Source organism: Squalius cephalus (genome assembly GCF_949319135.1).
Source record: "Squalius cephalus genome assembly, chromosome: 22".
Taxonomy (NCBI): Eukaryota; Metazoa; Chordata; class Actinopteri; order Cypriniformes; family Leuciscidae; genus Squalius; species Squalius cephalus.
In genome coordinates this window covers 16,964,208-16,987,371 of record NC_137143.1, presented here as the reverse complement: position 1 = coordinate 16,987,371, position 23,164 = coordinate 16,964,208, and the positions used below count along the sequence as shown (strand labels likewise).

Genomic DNA, 23,164 nt, shown 5'->3' with positions numbered 1-23,164 from the left:
TTCTTTGATTAAGCGAATTATAGGACATTACCTGTGCTTTTCCCACTAATAAATATCAGTGATCCCCATTACTCTAAAGTAATTGTCTTGGTGAAGGTTTACAGAGACATCGTTAAGTAATTGTAAAATATATGATTTGAGCTGTACCATAATTATGTATGCATTAATCACATATAATGATTTCACAAACAGCTGCACAGTAATTTAATTATAAGAAATAACTTTCTTAAATCTCTGTTATGATTAAATGCCTTTTAATAATCATGGTTATTTGTTGGTCTAATGAGACTAAGTTAATCTAATTTATTCATTAATGAAATCTCTTAGAAGGGATTAAATGCATCCACTTAATTATCAAGAATGAATGTGAGAAAATTGTTAATTCCTTTGTTCTTAAAAGTTGTGTGATTTGTCATATATACATTAACATTGGTATTTGAAGTTTTGATTTAATGGGGTCAATAAGCAGCAAATAATTCCACATACACACTACTATTCAAAAGTTTGAGGCCAGTAAGATTTTTTTATTGTTGTGGAGAATAATTCTCATACTCAGTAAAAACAGTATTATTAATATATTTTAAAAGTATTGTATTCCTATGAAGTCAAAGCTGAATTTTCAGCATCATTACTCCAGTCTTCAGTGTCACATGATCCTTCAGAAATCATTCTAATATGCTAATTTGGTGCTCAGAAAAACATTTCTTATTATTATCAATGATGAAAACTCTTGTGCTGCTTATTATTTTTGGGGAATCCGTGATGCATTTTTTTTTTTTCAGGATTCCTTGAATAGGAATAGATGAATAGAATGCTCAAAAGAACAGCAATTTGTAACAATGTAAAAGATTGTACGGTAACTTTTGATCAATTTAATCCATCCTTGCTGAATAAAAGTACTTTTGAATGGTAGTGTACCTTGATTTGCATAAAACATATACATATTAATTTAACAACATACCTTGTAAAGCAAAGGTGCTTGTCCAAGTTTTAGCAGTGCTATTTTATTGGTCACATTTGTACTAGCTTGGACTTGTTTCAACTCCCTAGGGCTCCCATACTGAACGTCCACCACCTCTGCCTGGAAAAAAAAGAAAGAAACATTTTTAAAACATTTACATTTTTAAAATGGTTGAGGGTAGAGTCTCCCCCAGCATTCTGACCCCACTCGCTGTCTGTGTGTGTGGAATAACAAGCCTCTGATTTGTAATGCAGTGACTCATGTAACTCACCCCATAAAGCTATTTGTCACATTCATTACAGATAGCAAAGCATGAGTAAAAACAAAGTGAACATCTCAGGTGGTGTATAATGGGGGACGAGTACATATATTAGCCACTGTACTATAAATCACGCACCAACACAGCAAAGATGTCACAGCTTTGAAGGAATTCAAGGCAGATTCATGGCAGCTGCAGGCCGTGGCGTCCTTTTTGTCATTTCGTTTGCACTATTAAACCAGAACCCGGTACGTGAGATTAAGAAAAGTGAGTATGTTCAAGTGACAAGGGCTGATGAGGTGGGGTCAAACTAAATGCTATTTAAGGCCCGGAGACACAAAGTGGAAATGCATTACCTGTGCTCAATTCATTTTTCATTAGGCTTGGAGGAAAATGAAACATCTCGCCAGTATCACAAAACCACAAGGCCAGTGAGAGATGGGATTTATCACTAATGTCTGCATTTGCATTATAAAAGTGTTCCGTCTAACCCCAAAGAAGCAGCAGAAAATTGGGAATGGATGAGATTTGCACCGAGAGGCTGTCATTAAGGTAATGAAATTAACGAAGGCACGCATAGTGGAGAACAAATCGCTCCTGTATACGAGCGACGGCTCGTTTCACGAGTCATCTCACCCCCGCGACTCGAAGCAGCTAGAGGAAAATAACAATTGTTTTCACATCTACGTGATTGAGGAGCGCCTCGTAATTAAACATTATTTTGAGGAGAATGTTAAATAACACCCCAATCACACACGGTGCCATTAGAGGGGATAGCAGCGACATGTCCACTGTGTATAAAATCTCAACACTCCTTCAATGCTCAATTTAATTTTTGCATTCCACATTAAAGAGGCAGCAGAGCGATATTACAGTGAGAATCTCTTGAAATTTAAAAGGAATTTAAAATGCCCTCATTGTGTCCATTTGATTGAACTTTTTGTAAATATCCATGTTCGGACTCTGTTAACACACAAGCTTTGTTGAGGTGTTGCAGAAACGTTTCATCATTTCACAGGTTTAGTTTTTATATAACACAATCAATGTTAAATGAATACAAATGACCACTCCCAACAGTATAACTCACGTATCAAAGGAAACACTCATCAAGGCGTTCCATGCAACACATATAGAATAGGCATTTTTCCCCCTCTCTCCAGCAGATATGGGATCAAATCCACTGCATGGCTCATATGTTCTAAAACTGCGAAGTCTGAACAATATGCAATTCTTTATTTATCAAAAAGGCTTAGTGAAGAGAAGTTCATGACAGCGCTGCGGGGTGTTTCTGATTAATGTTTGATCTTAAAGTTTTTGTTGAAATAATTCAACAAAAATAAAATAGCTTCAACCAAAGCTAAAGTCAATGTCCCTTGCTCATTAAAAATGTATTAGTTATGGAAATTAATCAAATCTAAGCTAATCTATGCTGAAATATTTGATTTGGTAGTTTTACAAAATGTATAAGACAGCCTGTAGAAAACTCCTGTTTTTGAGTAGACCAGAGACAAACATTCTGAAACTAAAGGAAAATAAATGGAACTTTTATTCTCACTACTTGACCTCACTTTCTTTAAGAAATTAAGGTCGGTAATTGCCCAGCGCGTGCACCTGATCATCACTAATATGCTGTGGAGAGAAATAGCCAGGGAGCATGGAGGATTTAACTCATCAAAACTAATTAGCCTCGGGAGCCTCCTCAGACTTATTACTGACCAGAGGTAAAGCCTCCACTGAATGTACCACAAACCATCAAATTACCTGCAGTTTTTTTGGTGTTTATTTCTTGTTTAGACTTTAAAATGATTTGGCCATCTGAACTGAGCAAAATGATTGAGACAGAGTGACATTTATAGATTCCTTGAAGAAATGAAACTGCACCATGGGATTTCTTTGTTGATTGAGCTTTAGTATATTAAAAGGGCATTCTTTGTTGGTACAAGTGATCATTTTCAGCATCATTTGATGTTTCCACATGGTTGACTCAGTGAAGATGTCAATATCTGTGCTAAATGCATAAATAATTAGTTTTGGGTGGAAGACATAAAAGATATACATTGGTAGAAACAGTCCCCGTTTATATACAAATTCCTGGTATTACCAACCAACCAATCATAAAACTTGTTAATTGCAGTAACTTGTGGTTCCTGCAACCAACAAACCAACCAAACAAACAAATAAACTGACTGACAGACAAACAGAAATATATCAGTTTACAGAAGTAAAATCGGTTGAGAAAAGCATTTTACGCTAAAAAGTAAGACAAACAAATAAGATCTAAATCAATAATATAATAAAAAATAAGTATTATTTATAGCTAATAATAAGTGTAGAAGACTCATTTGGTCTCATTCACTAATCACTAACCATGCACATGCAGAAATTTGTGCGTGGAATTGCTGTACCAACGTTTTCACGAACAAATGATACACCAAGAACTTTCAAACTAAAATTTATTCCAAATTCGCAAAAAAAAAAAGTGTAGGAACAACTGCACTTATGCAGAAAGCACTTTTTCTGTGCTGCATAATCGTGTTATGAAGTTATATTTCAGCTTAACACGACTAATATTAATATAATAATAATAATAATATTATTATATAAACATATAATAATACAATTGAATTTAATCCTAAATATATTTCATCATATAGACTACAGTGAAAGAGTAAGAAAAGCTGCGTTATAGCTTCAACTGCGAGGTTTCTCTGAATTACTATCTCAATCTCACACAATTTGCACGTATTTTACGAGGTGGCTAATTCGTACAAATTCATATGACCTCACTCGTACGATTTTTCAAAAAGCATCACCAGGAAGGACCACCGCTAACCCCGCCTCTATTCTACCCATCACTGGAGTCTAGACACGTATGAGTGTAGGTCGTACGAAATTCATATGAATTAGCCACCTCGTAAAATACGTACGAATTTCTGTGAGATTACGTTGGAATAACACAGATTCACACGTATGTACACCTGGCTAATGATAGGCCTGTAATCTGGGTCTGTATAAAAATTTGTTTATTGTGTGAACTGGTTTTGAGAATGAAAAAGGAAAGAATACACGGAAAGCCCATATATGGAGATGTTTGGGCGTGTCTTATGCAAATGACTAACCTCATGCACGTGGTCGCTCATTTAGAATACTCTAAATTCACTAACAACAGAATGATTTTAAGAAAAATTTAATGTGCGTATGCATGTGTTGTGAATTAGGTGGAGATTCTGGGTTGTACGTCAGAACGTAGGCTCACTATTGACCAGCATCACACACATGACCAGCGTCGGCCAATAGTGAGCCTACGTTCTGACGTACAACCCAGAAGCGCTGCGCTGTTACATTACGTGAACTCACTCAGAGGCCCACACAGAAGAAAATTAAATGTTTTTCTTGCGCACAAAAACCACTGTTGTCACTTGGACTATTTTAACGATGTCTTAACTAACTTTTCTGGGATGGCAGATATCGATTATATAGAAGCCTATGAAGGAGTGAGCCAGCTCTCAGATTTCATCAAAAATATCTTAATTTGTGTTCCGAGGATGTATGAAAGTCTTACGGGGTTGGAACAACATGAGGGTGAGTAATTACTGACAGAATTTTCATTTTGGGGTGAAATAACCCTTTAAATGAAAACTATCATGACACATTCTTAAAAATGATATCGCTGTGCATCTGTATGTTTTCAGTGGAAAGAAGGTGAATATTTTAGCCCAGCTGTGGAGCTGGGAGTTGGTAAAAATACATAATGTAAAATGCCCAGTGACCCATGAGTGGCTCAGGATAGCTGGATGAATCTCTAACTCCTCAGCACGAGATCCCTGAGCATCAAGCCGGTCGTATTTGTTTTTCCCTGCTGATTTTTAGACATTGCAAATGCAGTTTAATTTACATCAGAGCCTTGAGTATGTGCAGTGATATGATGGATGACTTTGACCCCGCTTGTGGAGGACGACATGAAAGACCGACTGTGACTAAATCTGAGAACTTTTTACTGAAGCTTATCCCTGTTAGATACAGTGTGTCTGTCTTGAAACGGATAATGGCAATGCATCTTCCTTCGACATTTCCTGTTCCCTTCAGAGACAGAAAGCATAACCTCTAAAAATAACTGGAGAATATATCACACACGTGTGTGAAATGGGTTCAGTCTTGCATAATGGATTTGTTTTAACCTTCCGACAGGATGAAGCATTCAGGGCTGTGAAAGTAAGAGTGTGTTTGCATAAAAATATCTGATGCTAATTCAGCTGCCGCTGCCAATGCAATACATTTATAGTGCAGTGAAGTTGACAATATAAAAAGTCAATAAGCAAATTTATGTTCAATGATTGTTGATAATGTATTTTAAATGATTATATTTATAAATGAATAAGTTATTACATTCAGTTCAAGTGCTTGTGAATTTGAATGGCTGAGAGGCATTCAAAAAGTACTGAGAGTTATTATATTTATTTCTGTGGTGTTTCAGACCATGTGAGTGTCACCATCGGTTGCAGAAGGAATGGGCAATAAATGGAACAACGGAAAATGAGGGCTATGAATACACAGGGAAACACTGAGGCTAAACGAGAATATTAACTTCTAGACACAGGTGTAACACATGAGGGCAAAGCAAAAACTATGGCAGCAGATGAATTAACACATGAACTGGGAAGAGGGCAAAACCAAACAGTCCAACTCAAGCAAAACACAGACCAAACGTGACAGTGAGTGGTGTAAAGCGTGTGTGCCTAGAGTGAGGAGCAAAAATGTGAAAGTTTCACTTGTAGTGTGGAGTGGTTGGGTGATCACTCGGATCAGGGTTTCACTCACCAGTGGGTGGGAAATGGAAAACCAGGAATGGAACAGGAGTGAGTTCTTTGAGCGTTAAAATTGCTCTTGTTCCACACACATATTCTGTTCCAGTCCATGTGTTGCAAACTTGCAAAGCTTGATGCTTTGGCCTGTTTTGCAGTCATTTTCAATGGTGGGTAAAAAAATTAAAAAATAATGAAATAAAAAACAAACAAACAGGAACAGACTTAAGTCACTAAGACATTTGCTACTTTTATTGTCATCCAGGCTGCATTTATTTGATCAAAAGTAAAATATATTGTAAAATATTACCAATTAAAATTATAGGTTTTTAATTATTGTTATTACTTCATTCTTCGGTGTCTCATGATTCTTCAGAAATCATCAATGTTCAAAACAGCTGTTCTTTTGTAGAAACCATGATACTTTTTTTCCCACAGGATTCTTTGATGGATTAAAAGGTCAGAAGAACATATATATATACAGTACCAGTCAAAAGTTTGGAAACGTTACTATTTTTAATGTTTTTGAAAGAAGTCTCTTATGCTCATCAAGCCTGCAGTTAAAAAACAAAAAAAACCCCAGTAATATTATGAAATATTATTACAATTTAAAATAATGGTTCTCTTTTTTAATATACTTTAAAATGTAATTTATTTTTGTGATGCAAAGCTGAATTTTCATCAGCAAGTACTCCAGTCTTTGGTGTCTTATGATCCTTCAGAAATCATTCTAATATGCTGATTTATGATCAATGTTGGAAACAGTTGCTTAATATTTTTTTTATAACCTGAGATACTTTTTTCAGGATTATTTGATGAATAAAAAGTTAAAAAGAACTGTATTTATTTAGAATAGAAATCTTTTGTAACAATATACACTACCGTTCAAAAGTTTGGGAACAATAACTTTTTTTTTTTTTTTAAGAAATTAGTACTTTAATTCAACAAGGATGAGTTAAATTGATAAAAGGTGATGGTAACGATTTATATTGTTAGAAATGTTTTTATTTTGAATAAATGCTGTTTTTATGAATAAATGCTGTTAACGTTTTACTCATCAATGAATCCTGAAAAAAGTATTCCAAAAAAATATATTAAACAGCACAACTGTTTCCATCATTGATAATAACTGAGTATCAAATCATCATATTAGAATGATTTCTGAAGGATCATAAGACACCAAAGACTGGAGTACTTGCTGATGAAAATTCAGCTTTGCATCACAAAAATAAATTACATTTTAAAATATATTAAAAAAGAGAACCATTATTTTGAATTGTAATAATATTTCATAATTTCATACTTTTTTTTTTTTGTTTTTGTTTTTTTAACTGCAGGCTTGATGAGCATAAGAGACTTCTTTCAAAAACATTAAAAATAGTAACGTTTCCAAACTTTTGACTGGTACTGTATATATATATATATATATATATATATGTGTGTGTGTGTGTATATTGTAACATTATAAATGCCTTTACTGACACTTACGATAAATTCATTGCATCCTTCATGAATAAAAGTACTAATTAAAATAAATCTTACTGAGCCCAAATTTTTGAACAGTAGAGTAACTTTTAGTTCTTTTTTCTTTCTTTTTTTATAACAGTACCTAAAAAATTATTTTAAGTGGTAACAACTAAATTGTATTCAAGGTAAAAATGTCAACTAATTTGACAATCTGACAAATTAAGTTACACAGACAAAATGATAAAAAATAGATAAAAACAAATACAGGTTAGGTCAGTTAGAAATATATACTTGAGGTTACAACTGCAAGTTTTTTTCACGATTTAGGTTGTGTTGGCATATCCGAATGCATTTAGGTTGATTACCATGTAAAGCACATTCCACATTTTTAGGTTGGCCAACATTATCACACAATAATGTTTTAAGTTATAGACCCATATCTGATATTTCTAGTACAATTGTGAGTGTGGTATTGATCTCTTGATGGTACAATGTAACTCACCACTAGACTTCCCACAGCAGAGTAGGCTGCAAAGGCAAAGGGTTCAGTCGTGGATGTGGATGGCTGTCCACACCTCGCTCCGCTGGGCAGGAAACAGTGGTTTCCAATCGTATCCACGATCGTGCTGAGGGCGGGTCCGGGATAGCTCAGAAGAGCCGTGTGATTAGTAACCCGGACGTCTTTTAATCCGAGCTCCTCCCACCGCTGAGCGATGTACTTGACCTTGGACTCTTCTGTGAGATCGGACAAGTTGTCAAAGTCCCTGTGTTGAAGCAGACACAACAGGAAAGAAACATCAATAAATGCATGTAGTATTTTGCAAAGGCACCCCTTTACAACCCAACGACAAGACGACACTTAAAGCATTGATGAATATGTGCAAGACTCATTATCATTAGCGTAATTAGCACATTGTTGACTTTAGGTTAACATTTGTTTTCCTCAAAGGTATTTACATGGTCTATTGACATGAAGCTGCAGCTAGAAATGTGGGACAGAAATGGAGAGAGGGCCTCCATAATTCATATTCCGGACAAGCTTCAGTTAATGTAACTGATGAATATGGCGGTGCAGGGAATCAATTGTCTCCTGAACAAACGGATGCACTATTAAAAAAGGATTGCCTGGAGAGAAAGTAAATTAGCAACAGACGGTTAAACATGAGAGTGAGAAATGAAGCGCTGCTAAGGTGCTCTGGCAGCTCGGCTTCGCTTATTTCCTACCCGTCACGGCACGTGGAAGGCACAAAGAGAAATACATTGTTATCTTGTAACTTGAAAACTTTGAGAGCTCTCAAGCCCATCAGCATGCCAAAGCTCACTCTGTGATTTCATGGGAGAAACACAGCAGGCCTGCCCATTCTCGCAATCTTCAAAACAAAATTAATTGAAGTGTAAAAGTAAGCCAAGAGCCTCCAGAGACTATAAATCATTTAACTGCATTTTTCCCCTTTATCCTCTATGATGAATTTGCAGATGTTGATCATTGCCACATGACGCTAACAATATCCGTAACCCAAACAAAAAACTGGGACAGATTATTACTCTTCTCTGCTAAAAAAAACAAATCTCTCATTATACTACTTTTTCAGGTGAAAGAGGTTAAATCTTTTAAAACAGTTCTGATTTTGACAGCACAAAAAGAAAAGCAAGAACATCCTGGCATATTTGTACTGTCTAATATGAAGAGTACACACTAAATCAACAGTGTCTGGTACGCTTCATGCTGAGAGATGTTTTATATGCACAACAAATATTCTGTATTCAGTTCTAATCTGTTTTGTATTTGTGTTGTTTACTTGCATATTGCACTGTGTAAAAAAAGAGGTATTCATTGAAACTACAAAAAAAAAAATATATATATGAGATGGGAGCAAAAAAAAAAAAGAAAAGTCAATGCTTTTGCGTTCTCTCACAAATGTTATGTGTTCCCCCGAGAAACTTTGTGTTTGCTCACAAAATCAAAAAGTTTCTAGGCGGAACATAAACATTTGGCAAAGGAATGCAAAGTTTCTCAGAAGAACGCAAAAGCATTGACAAATTATTTTTACTCCACTTATTATTATTTTTTTTTTTCTTTACCATGTCCCTTTAAGGGCTCTGTACAAATGAAAGCAACATACTGTCATACTGCATGTCAGCATACTGCATGTGTTTTAAGCTAACTTAATTTACAAAAGTTTTTTTTGTTTTTTTTTTACCAATTTATTATTTAGACTGAGTGACAATAACAGTATTTCAGTTGTATTAATAAAAAAAAAACAATGTAAATTTGTTCATTGTTTGATTTATCTAGTGTTTCTATGATAATTATGTATTAAATATATTGTAGGGTCACACATAGACACCAATGATAAACAAAACGAAATGAAACTAGACTAAACAAAATGAGACTAAAAGAGACTAGACTAAACTAAACTAAACTAAACACAAAACAACAAAACAAAACAGCATGCAGAAGTCACCTTGTTCATGAAAGTTAAAAAAAAAACAATAGTTAGGTGTTACTGGGGAAAAATTCCATTTGGTTATTTTTCAATATTATTTAAGAATATATATTTTTTAACATTCAAGAAAACAAATGTATAACTTCAGATGGTAAATGTCTTATATACATATGGAAAACAAAGACGAGATTTTGACTAATTCTACCAGACATTTAACATAGTCATCTACAAGCCTCATATAAAGAGTTATTTGTCTGGACATTTTTTCTAGATAAACTCAAGACAATGTTCTTTCATATGGACGGAGTGGACAGAAAAGTTTTAAATTCCCTATTCCTGTTCAAAAATGGGCCACCGTTACAGAAGAAAGTCGTTTTTTGAGATTCCTTCTAGCTTCTCAAGCACATCCAGCGATTCAAGAGAGCGGACAAGCAGTCCAGCCCAGCATTGAGGCAAAATGACCTGACAGAGTGTGTCCAATCCCTCACGGCTGTGCATGGGTGCCTGGGTAATCTAATTAAAAGCGTGCTCTGCATGAGTGGAGAGGATGATTCCTAACCTCTCTCAGGTAATGCTTCTCCAACCTCCACCCCCACTACAGCTGGCACAAGACTTAAATAGTAACCCAAGACATTACTTATGGAGGAACTGTTTTTTCAAATGATTGTGTGACCAATTTTAGAGTGACCAGTTCGAAACGAATTACAAAGAAATGTCACTTTGTGGTGCATTAGTCTAGGATTTGGTGCTAAATAAAATGGGATCAGTATGGAATAACTTCTATCATTACATTTTTTGCAATACCTTTCAAATAATACAATTATCTACAAATTAATCCAAAAATGAAAACAGATCATAAATTCAAATAGGAATACATACAGCATTAAAATTCAAGTTAAATTGCATTTCTATTTGCAATTAAAGGCATGTTAAGCATTAAATGTAATATTTGATATTTGAATAAAAATAAAAATAATATATATATATACACACACACACACATATATATATATATATATATATATATATATATATATATATATATATATATATACATACAGGTGCTGGTCATAAAATTAGAATATCATCAAAAAGTTGATTTATTTCAAGAATTCAACTTAACAGGTGAAACTAATATATTATATAGACTCATTACATGCAAAGTGAGATATTTCAAGCCTTTATTTGAAATAATTTTGATGATTATGGCTTACAGCTTATGAAACCCACGAAATCAAAATCCCAGAAAATTAGAATATTACATGAAATCACACAGTAATTACACAGTGATACCATGGTCATTGAACCAGGTTTTGGTTCTTTTGGCAGTGTGGGCAGGTGCAAATCCTGCTGGAAAATGAAGGAAGCATGAAGTGCTCTAAAAATGTCCTGGTCGACGGCTGCGTTGACTCTGGATTTAATAAAGCACAGTGGACCAAAGTCCTCTTTTCTGATGAGAGCAAATTTTGCATCTCATTTGGAAACCAAGGTCCCAGAGTCTGGAGGAAGAATGGAGAGGCACACAATCCAAGATGCTTGAAGTCCAGTGTGAAGTTTCCACAGTCTGTGTTGGTTTGGGGAGCCATGTCATCGGCTGGTGTTGGTCCACTGTGCTGTCCACTCAACGCAGCCGTCCACCAGGACATTTCCAGAGCACTTCATGCTTCCTTCAGCAGACAAGCTTTATGGAGATGCTGACTTCATTTTCCAGCAGGATTTGCCCCTGCCCACACTGCCAAAATAACCAAAACCTGGTTTAATGACCATAGGATTACTGTGTAATTACTGTGTGATTTCATGTAATTTTGTGGGTTTCATAAGCTGTAAACCATAATCATCAAAATTATAACAAATAAAGGCTTGAAATATCTCACTTTGCATGTAATGAGTCTATATAATATATTAGTTTCACCTGTTAAGTTGAATTCTTGAAATAAATCAACTTTTTGATGATATTCTAATTTTATGACCAGCACCTGTATATATATATATATATATATATACACACACAAAAAAATACACTACTGTTCAAATGTTAGGTCAGAAAGATTTTGTTTAGGCCCGGTTTCACAGACATGGCTTAGATTAAGCCAGGATTAGGCTTTAGCTTGTAAGAATTGATAAATTAGGAAATTCCAGACAGTCTGTTTCGGGGGGTGACCAGACCCTGAGAGGACAAAAGGACCTATCTGGAGATTACCATTTGAACTGGCCCTCATGCACCATCAAGACGAAAGTCTCACCTCCGAGTCATCCGAATCTACATCTCTTTCCCTTTCCCCTCACCCCCTCACTTTCAGACTCAGATCCTCTGAATTCACCCAAGAAAATGTATAGTTTAATGTGAATGATTAACACAGAGTATTTTTCATGTTTGGTATCATCTAAAATGTCACAGTGTGACTGGTACGAATGTCTCATTTCCAAATAGTTCAAGAGTTTATGGATAACTGACACAAAAAGGAAGATGGTCTCTCAAGCAAATGGTCACACACCCCCAAGAGGTGCTACCCCTGAATGAAAATTTCTATTGTTAGCACGTTTCCAAGTGAAAGGTTTGTCTATATAAGGAAATGCAGCAGGGAGATCGAGGCCTTTTTCTGTACTTCAGATTGGTCCGTGAGAGATATCTTAGCCTCACGTATTTCTTAATGTTGGGTATGCATCTCTTTTCTTTATTCCAGAGAATTTGATGTTTTGTATCGATTATCTTTGAATTGATTATGAAATTGGCATGATACATTTACCTGACATAATAAATTGTTACATTTGATTATTCTAACTGACTTTGACATTATTTTCATTGAAGAGTTAAACGGAATAGTCAAACATTCGCTCATAATTAATGATCCACAGATATCATTAAAACCTTTTCATTTATGGAGTCAGATGAAATAATCGAGTAAATACATATGATTAATGTATTACAAATTTAACCAACCAATACTTTGCATGAGTGAGGACAGAACACGTGATACCTTCCCCGTGTATTGGCGAACCGGCAATTGGACCAATATAGCGGGCCTTACAAGTTCAATTGGGGCATTTAAGTGGCTTTTATAAATGTGCCTTAGAAAAACATAAAAATAAATAAATAAAAAAACCTTACTTGTGTGCTTGGGACAAAACAATGACACTGACATATTTTAAGATATGTCAGTTCAAGTTGCTTTAAGTTAAAACAGCTCAAACATGAATTTTAGTCTGGGGCTAGGCTTAAGCCTTGTTTGTGAAACCGGGGGATAATATTTATATTTTATATTATTTTAGCTTTATTTTAATTTACAGAAGTGAGAACAGATCTCTCATATGAAGAAGAAAAGTTTTAATACAGTCTGTATGGTAAGTGATTCAGACTAAATTAATTGCAGAAGTTTAATACTTAGAGAAAAAGGTTTAAAACAAACCTAAGAGAAATATCAGCAACCACCAAGTCTTGCAACCACTATAATTGATGTAGAAAATGAACCGCCACACTTTAATGTTAACATGAAACCAACCAAGTTCGACATGAATCTATATTGCCATAGTTACAGGGCTACCATTTATTCCATCAACCAAATCAAAGAACATTTTTTAGGATGGCTTTGTGGTAAATATCTAAAAGAAAAAGTATTTCCTATTTAGTTTAAACTCTTCAGAGTGAGCCTATTAAATGTGCTTTGGGTATACTTGTCTGGATTCATGTGCAGTTGAAACAAATCAGGTGAGTGAATCCATAACACATGGTGGCATACGTTACCTCATTACTAACTCAATATTTTCAATAAAAGGTCAAACCAGTTAACCCTGGGTCTGTAATGAAGACGTATATCCTCAACATCTACTGTCTCTCCACTGACCGAATCCCAGAAGAGATCAGATCAGAAGATGGTGAAGATAATCACCGATCCTACCGGTCACAGATTGACCAAATCCAACCTCTTGTCAAGCAATGTTTGTTCATGCTCTCCACAGCACAACCCAATGACTGATGCTGCTTCTTCCATCTGGAGAAAAGATCAGTCACTACGTCACACAATCCAGGCTCACAGCTGACACTATTGGCTAGGAACAAGAGAAGTCTGCAAACCCTCGCGACGGCAGATCCTTAACTCAGCACCATCTGTTATGGAGACTAATACAGACATCAGGAGAGAAGCCCTGCTCTCCTGTCAAGCAACAGAAATCAGCCATTTCCACACAGGAAGCCTGTCAACAAAGCCGCCAGATGAGGCATTATTTCTCCAAGCTTCAAAGCAATTCTGCTATCAGAATGAATATATTGATGTCAAACTACTATAATTCCCTTTGTTAGAAATATACCTCTAAATTGTGCTTTTGTGCAAGCGATTATGTTGAGCAAATACGAGTAGAGTAAAATCCCCTTTTTAATTAAATACGGTTGAGTGGAGATGATTGACAGCTGATGTATCTTGTCTAAGACTGCAGGTTGTCACCTGGGTTTTGCTTGGGGTGAAGCTAGCGTGTCGCCTGGATGACTATTGAACTGTGGCGGTGCTTTTATGGATGATAATAGTGGCGGTACTGAGTCCCACCATATAAAGGCACTTGGTTTTTTTTGTCCCCCAGGGTCCTTGAAGGGGCCGTAGCGTGGTAGGTGAACAAAGAGAAAGATAGGAGATATTTGTGGAAGCTTTCACTCCATTGAAAATGTCTGACCCTTCTGTCCTTCAAAGGAACATTTCAAAAGGTGTGACGCGGTGGGGGTTGGGTTGGATCAATAAAAAAATAAAAAAAATCAATTTGATTTGCTCTTTCAGTCCCTGAGAAACTGAAATCAAATTTGCATGTGGTATGTCAATTACAAAGACAATGATCAGCCACAACATTAAAACACTGATGATGTTTCTCTAGCACCAAATCAGCATATTAGAATGATTTCTGAAGGATCATGTGACACTGAAGCCTGGAGTAATGATGCCAAAAATTCAGCTTCGCCATCACAGAAATAAATGAAATGTTCAAAATATACTGTACTAAAATACCACAGTTATTTTAACTCTTTCCCTGCAATTGACAGAAATGTCCGTCTGCCATTCAATTTGCAGAATGGCAAATTCCGGCTTTCTGTGTTTTCACTGTTATATGGTAGGGGGCGCTATTAAGCATTTTCTGAAAAAGTACTGAATATCCTGATCAAAACACATCTGAAAAAGAAGCAGAAACAAGCGATATCATATCTAATCATATGCATATGTAAAATAACATGATCAAAAATGCTGGTGGTGGCTAGCAACGTAATTCAAAAACGCTGGCAGGGAAAGAGTTAACGTAGAAATATTTCTAAATATTACTCATTTTGCATTTTTGATCAAATAAATGCGGCCTCGGTGAGCATAAAAAACTTCTTTCAAAAACATTTAAAAAATTGTACTGACCCCAAACTTTTTAATGGTAAAATTTCTATTTTAAAAAAGGGTTATTTTGGATGCTGTGTGATGCAAAAACATTTTTTGTCATGGCTGGGAATACTCGGTACCTGTAGCATGGCAGGAAAACAAGAAACATTTTTTTATAAAGCAAATTGAATATGAATATGCAGAAACAGCATTCACAAATGCATTTAGGTCAGTGACTCTTCGACATCCATTTAACACATGCTCTCATCTAAAACACCAAAAATTAAGCACGCCATCTAAACAACTCCTGAAACACACTGTTGTTGACTTTTCCACAGTCAGGAGGAAAACAAAAGATGCTGAACTTTCCTTGAACTTAGAAAGGAGATAAAAAGAGATGTTTGCCTGGCAAGCTGGAGGCCCTGAACGGATTTCTAACACAGAGAAGACATCTGCATCAGTAATGCAAAACGATGCTCAAGTACATCTGCGATCACTCTCTTTCTCTGAGTGGATCCATCCTAAAGAAAGCAGTGAAATAAAACTGGGTTTAAAGCTAGCAGCCCCGGGAGTCTGGGAGATGTGTTTAACAAATTACAACCAAGGGCTCCAAAGAGCTGTAGGATGAAAGGAGAGTGAAGTGAATAAACATTGGACACTTTTTAGTTAGGAGTGTGTAGTATTCAACAATTGAGAATATACATTTTAAGTCATTGTTTTTAAAATACCTACTCAATTCTCTGCACAGTCTGCAGTCAACAAATGCATGGAGAAAGGCACGTATGGTTTGTGTTTACTACAAAAAGTAATCTGAAATGGCTCAAAGTGGTTTTAGTGATTTGTATAAAACAGGGTTTCTCAAACTGGTATTGGAAAACCCCTAAAGGCTCGTGAGAGAATTGCTAATAATGAATCAAATCACAAAAATGCTAAATTAAAATAAATTATTTAAATATAAATGCAATCAAAACAAAACACTTAAAATAAAATTAAATATTTTATTTGTTTACCTGCATGTCATTTGACTTGAACATTGGCCAAAGGGCTTTTATTTTTATTTTTTTTTAATTGAAATATTAACTTAAAATCTCATGGGAGCCATATAAGTAGGACCTATACATTTTTGGTCAACATGGTTTTGCTGACAAAACGTTTGCTATTGATTCCTGCTATTGAAAAAAATAAAAATAATAATTACACTTTTTTTTTTTTTTAGATGTTACAAGCACACCATCAACAAGACTATTTAAGAAACTTTTCCAAGAAAGTAGCTAAAAGAACAAGAAGATATATATTATTATTATTATTATTATTTTTTATTTTTATTTTCTACAAAAATAGAGAAAGCATAAACAAATACAATTATAATACACAACTAAATAATTACAATTAATTAATTTATTTATTAAATAATAAGAATAATTCATAATAAAACAAAACAAAAACAAATCTCCAATAAATGAATAAATACTTCACCCTTCACAACTAAGCAAACTGTGTTCAGGAGTGATCTTGTGTGTGTTTTGCCACAGTACTTCATTTGAATTATAAAACAGTGAATCAGAAGCTAAAAACAGCAAGTGCAAATAAATGAGCTCCCAGTTGACGTAATTCATTCTTAGTGAATCCTCCTTATACCAACTTAAGTAACCTACGGTCTTCATTCATCTGGAGTGTCTTAGTAAGCAGAGGGGAATAAACTCTCAAAAACAGCTTAACGCAAGCACAAACAAGAATACAAAGGAGTCAAACAATAAAAAAAAGGACAGAGAAAAGGAGATTAGATGTTGAGTAAAGCACGGTGTGAAGTAAGAAGATAAAGTCTGGATGTGATCAGTATAATGTATGAGACTCAGAGCTCTCTTGGCAGTTGACAGTTAATAGTTTTATGCTGACCTTCCTCTACCCAATACCACCATTACACAGCAGCTGAACGACTAGTGTCTTTAAATTACATCTAATGTTCTGAACATGAGAGCAAGGCCTTGCTAAAAACACAACAAAGCCACTGTGAGAGTGTTTCAGACCGTGGCCTCTTCACCTGACCACACAAACTCCTTTTGGCACAGCTATCAGTTTTCAGTGAGACGCTGCCCTTTCACACAGATCTCACTGATGCTCAAAGAACAGCCTTTACTGGCAACCAGACAAGCCAGTGTGTGAAAGGAAGAGATGTTACAGACCCTGATCCATGGATTACTGGAGCTTCTGCCCTCTGGCCAAGCTTTGGCTCACAGCTTTACTCTGTCTGTCACGTTCTCTCGCTTTCTCCCTTTCTCCCACGTAATGTTTTTATAGACAAGTAATCAATAATGTCAATAATCAACAACAAATGTTTTAGTCGTAACAAAAATGGGTCTTTACTTTTTTATATGTTAAAACATTTTAAATCAGTTTTACACTGTATAGCATGTTATTCATACATAGTACCATTTAAAAGCTTGGGGACGGTAATATTTTTTGCTAATTACAATTTACATTTATTGTAAAATGCAATTTATTCTTCTGACGGCAAAGCTGAATTTTCAGCAGCCATTAGTCCAGCCCTCAGTGTCAAATTATCCTTCGGAAATCATTCTAATATGCTGATTTGGTGCTCAAGAAACATTTCTTACCGTTATCAATGTTGAAACCTGCTTAATATTTTTGTGGAAACCATGCCACATTTTTGTCAGGAATTTGAGGAATAGAAAATTCAAAAGAATAAAATATTTTTTTTTTCTAAAAATAAATAAATTAATAAAAGTATTAATTTCATTAAACAAAAGTCTTACTGCACTCTTGGAAAGATGGACATAATTATTGGGACACACCTCTTAATTAGTGAATTCAAGTGTTTCAATCAGACCCATTGCCACAGGTGTATAAAAATCAAGAACCAAGCCATACAGTCTGCATTTACACATTTTTGTTAAAAAATGGGTCATTCTGAAGAGCTCAGTGAATGAAAGCCTGGTACTGTGATAGGATGCCACCTTTGCAATAAGTAAGTTCGTGAACTTTCATCCCTGCTAGATATTCCACGGTCAACTGTAAGTGGTATTATTGGAAAGGTGAAGCGTTAGGAACAGCAGCAACTCAGCCACGAAGTAACAGAGTCATTGAGGTCCATGGTGCGTGAAAGTCACCAACACTCTGCTGATTCCATAGCTGAAGAGATCCAAACTTCCACTGGCATTAATATCAGCAAAAACACCTGTGCAGAGGGAGCTTCATGGTATGGGTTTTCATGGCAGAGCAGCTGCATGCAAGCCTCACGTCACCAAGTAGTATTATGGGAGAGAAAGGACGAGGAGAGGCAAGGATACAAGTGCAAGCACAAATTTATTCAAAATAACGCAAACACAGGTAATCCAAACAGGGAAACCAGAATGCAACATCTTACACAAGGAGTAAAATCCATGTGAAGACAACTATCGACAAAAGACAACTGAAACACAGGGGTATAAATACACAGGCAAACGAGGGCTAAGGAACAACAGGTGAGAACTAATCTGGGCAACTATGAGGACAAACAAAGGTAACTAAAGAAACTAACAAGGGAAAAAGCAAACAGGAATAGAACAGGGAAACAACAGGAACAGAAAACACTTCAACTTCCTTAAACACAAGACAATGGAACACAAGACAGGAATCATGACAAGTACAATGTCAAGCAGAAGAATGTTACCTACCTGACTGCATTGTGCCAACTATAAAGTGTAGTGGAGGAGGAATAGTGGTATGGAGCTGTTTTTCAGGGGTTGAGCTATTATAGGCCCTTACTTCCATTGAAGGGACATCTTAATGCTTCAGCGTTCCAAGACATCTGGATAATACTATGCTTCCAACTTTGTGGGAATAGGTTTGGGAAGGCTCTTTTCTATTCCAGCAAGGCTCTGCCCCATTGCACAAAGCAAGGTCCATAAAAACATGGTTGGGTCAGTCTGGTGTGGAAGAACTTGACTGGCCTGCGCAGAGCCCTGACCTCAAACCTCCATCAAACACCTTCGGGGTGAATGTGAAATGATTTTGGATCAATGTACAAAAATTCCCACAGAAACACTCCAAGTAATATAGAAAGGTTTGCCAGATGTCTGGAAGCTGTTATAGTTTCAAAGAGGAGATCAACTCCATATTGATGTCTGTGTATTTAGAATTGCAGTCCCTGTTGTTGTAATGGTCGGGCGTCCCAATACTTTTGTCCTTGTGTGTGTGTGTGTGTAAAGTGAAAAAAAAAAATATATATATATGAAAAGTTGTTTCTTTTCAGCCTTACTTTCTTTTTTTGTCATGCCCTCAAGTGTTCGCTTACATTTTGACACTGTGAAACTCTCACGGAAGCTTTTGAATCAAGTCAACTGTGTCTCAGTATATTGGCTAGTAAAATTGGGCCTCTGAGTCAGTGTCCTTCAGTAGCGGTATATCCTTCTAACGGTAACATTTTGTGTCCGGCCATCCATAACACCAACAGTAAGATCGGATAATGGAAAGGTATAAACCGTCTTTTGAGACACAGAATATTATATAGTATAGATTTATTATAGTTTTATTATCTGTTCATTAAAAGTTAAAACAAGAAACTATGGTTAGAAATACTTAGAGGTCATGTCAGTGTAGAGGTGAAAGAGTAGAAAACCTCCCTCAAAATCGGAACATTTTTGTCCATAATATGAAAGTCAGTAACAATACTTTTATCACACTTAAACAATAACCGCTGAGGTTTAAAATGAGTTGTTTAATGACTATGTCGTCATGTCTGATTTTTGTATGGATGCAATGATCAATGAATCAATTTGAGAGTGCATGAGGGCTTACATTTTGATCTGTTCATCATACAAAGTGATATTGCTACTTTTAAGTCTTTTTGGAGCTTGAAAGTTTTGGACCCCATTGACTTTCATAATAAGGACATAAAAAGATGAAGCATTCTTTAACCTATCAGCAAGTCATACATGTTTGAAATGACACGAGTAAATAATGAACTGTGCCTTTAATCTGCACAGGTTGGCTTTGTCCACACAATGTTCATGTTTTTTTTTTTTTTTATGTTTTCAGTTTTTATCCCTAAAATAATTGATTGCCATCATGTGACAATACTTACTGAACAAATAGATACATAAAAAAAAACACTTTTACACCATCCAGGCAAACGTTCAGAGCTCAATCATTTGTTTCTTTTCTTAGAACAGATATCTGGCACAGCTTCAGCCACAGCGACCAGGAACACATGCAAATCAATAAAACAACTGTCAAACCAGCAAAACTTTTGGGCCTCTAATTACTATTATAAATTGTAAGCAAAACCTCCCTCCACAGAGGGTCCGTTCGGTCCTACCTACATCTCCATTTATCTTTATGAGAATGGTGTAATTGGCTTAATTTTAGAGCAACTTTGCAGTATTCAGCCACTAATCACAGAGAACTGTACTGTGCTGCACACAAGGAGATAAAGGAGGAAAAATTAAATGAAAAAATACTCATCCAACCTCAGATCTTCATAGATAACGTGAGAGTTGCATCAGCATATTTACAACAGCAGGCTCACGTTTTAGTGGCCCTACACAGAAAATCAAGTAATTTCTAAGTTACTACATTAATACTTTAATAACAGTCATAAATTATAAAATAGGCTATCAGAAGTGTGCCATCGAGAACTATAACAAACTTCATCATCATGAAATCCATGAAAGCGCCACATGCACAGAATGTGTTACACCATCAAACCCTCAGAGAGCTGAAGTGCTGATGAGAATCCAATGCATAAACTTGCAAACAATGTTATAAATCATTTCACACATTCTTAATCATGCATTTTCTTGGGAATAAGCAATGTGATCAATGGTAAAGTTAATGAGAAAAAAGTTCCTATTAACGTTATGATTATGTCTTAATTGTGCAAACAAAATGGAAGGAAACACTGAAAATTGACTGTGGTAAGAGGAGTCACGACTGGTGCATGTTGATGCCTCTATAGGCTCCTACTGCATGTTAATGCGGTAGAAGAGGGTGTGCGTGTGTGTGTGTGTGTGAGTGATTGATGGTCTTAAAACCATAGCCCTGTGTGCGATGCCCTGGAGACCCAGCCATAAACACACAGCCTCGGCTCAGCAATGTATCTGAGCCTCTGACAACCCTCCTTCCCTCTTTCCCAGAACTCTTGCTAACCCTCCTTTTCTTTGCCACCATCTCTTTTTTCTCTTTTCCAAGCTTAACTACAGGTCTCCACTGCAAGTATGCAGTAATTGTCCTCACTTTCCTGCATTTTGCCGCATTAGCACCAAGGGCCACATTAAACCCGGTGTGTGTAACAGAGAGAATGCATTATGGATCAATGAATGCAAAATGGGATTTGTGAGACTATTAGCACTTCAAAGGGGCAAACAGAGGAGTTGCGATGCGGTACAGTGTAAACACAAAATGGTGGTGGAGATTAAACGACCAGGTGAGGAACTTCCTGTGCAAGGGGTCACCGTTATCGCTCCCGACACACATCGCCGGTCTTTGTGATCAGCGTAAGATCATTTACAAAGAACTGACTAAGAGCAGAACTGTTTTTTACTGAGACTGACAGAAAAGCAGCGGGACTTGAGTGCTTGAGATTCTGAGGGCAGCGGGAGGATGGAGAGGTCTCCAGATTTCTCCCTGAACTCACAGTTGGTCTTCCCAAGGGCCTTAAAGTGTGGAAGCGACACTCCATTTAAACTCTACAGTGTGAGTGTGTGTCTGTGGTCATTCAGTCTCTGTAGGAAAGGCTGAAGATTATTAAATGTGAGTACAGAAATCAGTAGGCCAGGATTCTGAACTAAAATTCTAAAATGAGGGTTAAAGAGGCATTTGGAGATGAAATTCAAATATGTTGTAAAAATAATAATAATAATAAAAAAACATTCTTTGAAATTCTATCTATCTATCTCCATCCATCCATCCATCCATCCATCCATTAATTAAATACAAATATGGTAAACGAAAGTTCAAACATGTTTGCTTGACACATACTACAAGAACCAATGAAGTTGGTTTTGCACATTTGACCTTCCGTTGACCGTATATAATGTGCTCTATTTATGTGCGTTGATCAGTATGTTAAATGTTAACCCAAGGTTAAGCATAGTATTAAACATATATATTTATTTGTAGACTTTTGTGGTCTGAATATATGGCCATTCATAGTATTATTTCACAGAACACAGATATTATTGAGCATTATTGTTGCTGCTTAGTGCCTCAAACAAAAACTCTGAATATCTTTCCAAGAACTGATGCTATTAATCTGTCAAACTTTGGCAAATTCACTGATTATTTCTTAATCAAAAGGGCACAACTGGTATGTTGTAAACGTGACTTGACTGGTGCTAGAAAATTATCTGGAAGCCACTAGACTGAAACTTTTGATTTTTGGATAGTGCTTGCCAGTTTTGTTTTCAATATGCGTTAGATGATTAATAAACAACTGTGGGTGGTTTGTGGGCATGAGGAGACCCATCTTATTAACAGCCAATGTAAATATAACATCTAGACCTAACCTTAGTTCACGGCTCTGAAATAGATAAAACCTTGCCTTCCTATAATGTTTATTGAGATGTATTATAACGTACTGTAATTAAAAGAATAAACACAAGGTAATGCACTTTGTTTGTGCTATTAAAAGAAACACTTTCTTGATAAATGTGCATTTCATATAGAATGTGTTTCGTATTTGTTTTCGTATGCTCAAACGCCTCTATTAGTTCCAGATATTGTGTGCTAATCTCTTCATCATTTTAAAGGAACTCATTTGGCTGGGTTTGCGGCACACTATACAATTGCTCAGAACCCTCTGGGAACCTGTTCCAGCATTGCAGAGGATTAATCAATGTCATCATCTGGGGGAAGCAATTAAAACCCACGGCTACAAAAGGTAACTG

At 36.0% G+C, this 23,164-nt stretch overlaps 1 protein-coding gene across 1 annotated transcript in view; it reads right to left on the bottom strand.

The window, feature by feature from the left end:
- Positions 1-23,164, bottom strand: part of naaladl2 (N-acetylated alpha-linked acidic dipeptidase like 2) — a 295,368-nt gene that overhangs the window by 156,639 nt on the left and 115,565 nt on the right. The window contains exons 3-4 of the mRNA XM_079856568.1: positions 7,992-8,253; positions 962-1,081 (exon numbers count right to left, since the gene is read on the bottom strand). Of these exons, the coding sequence (XP_079712694.1) occupies positions 962-1,081; positions 7,992-8,253 (382 nt within the window). The remainder of the gene's footprint in view (positions 1-961; positions 1,082-7,991; positions 8,254-23,164) is intronic.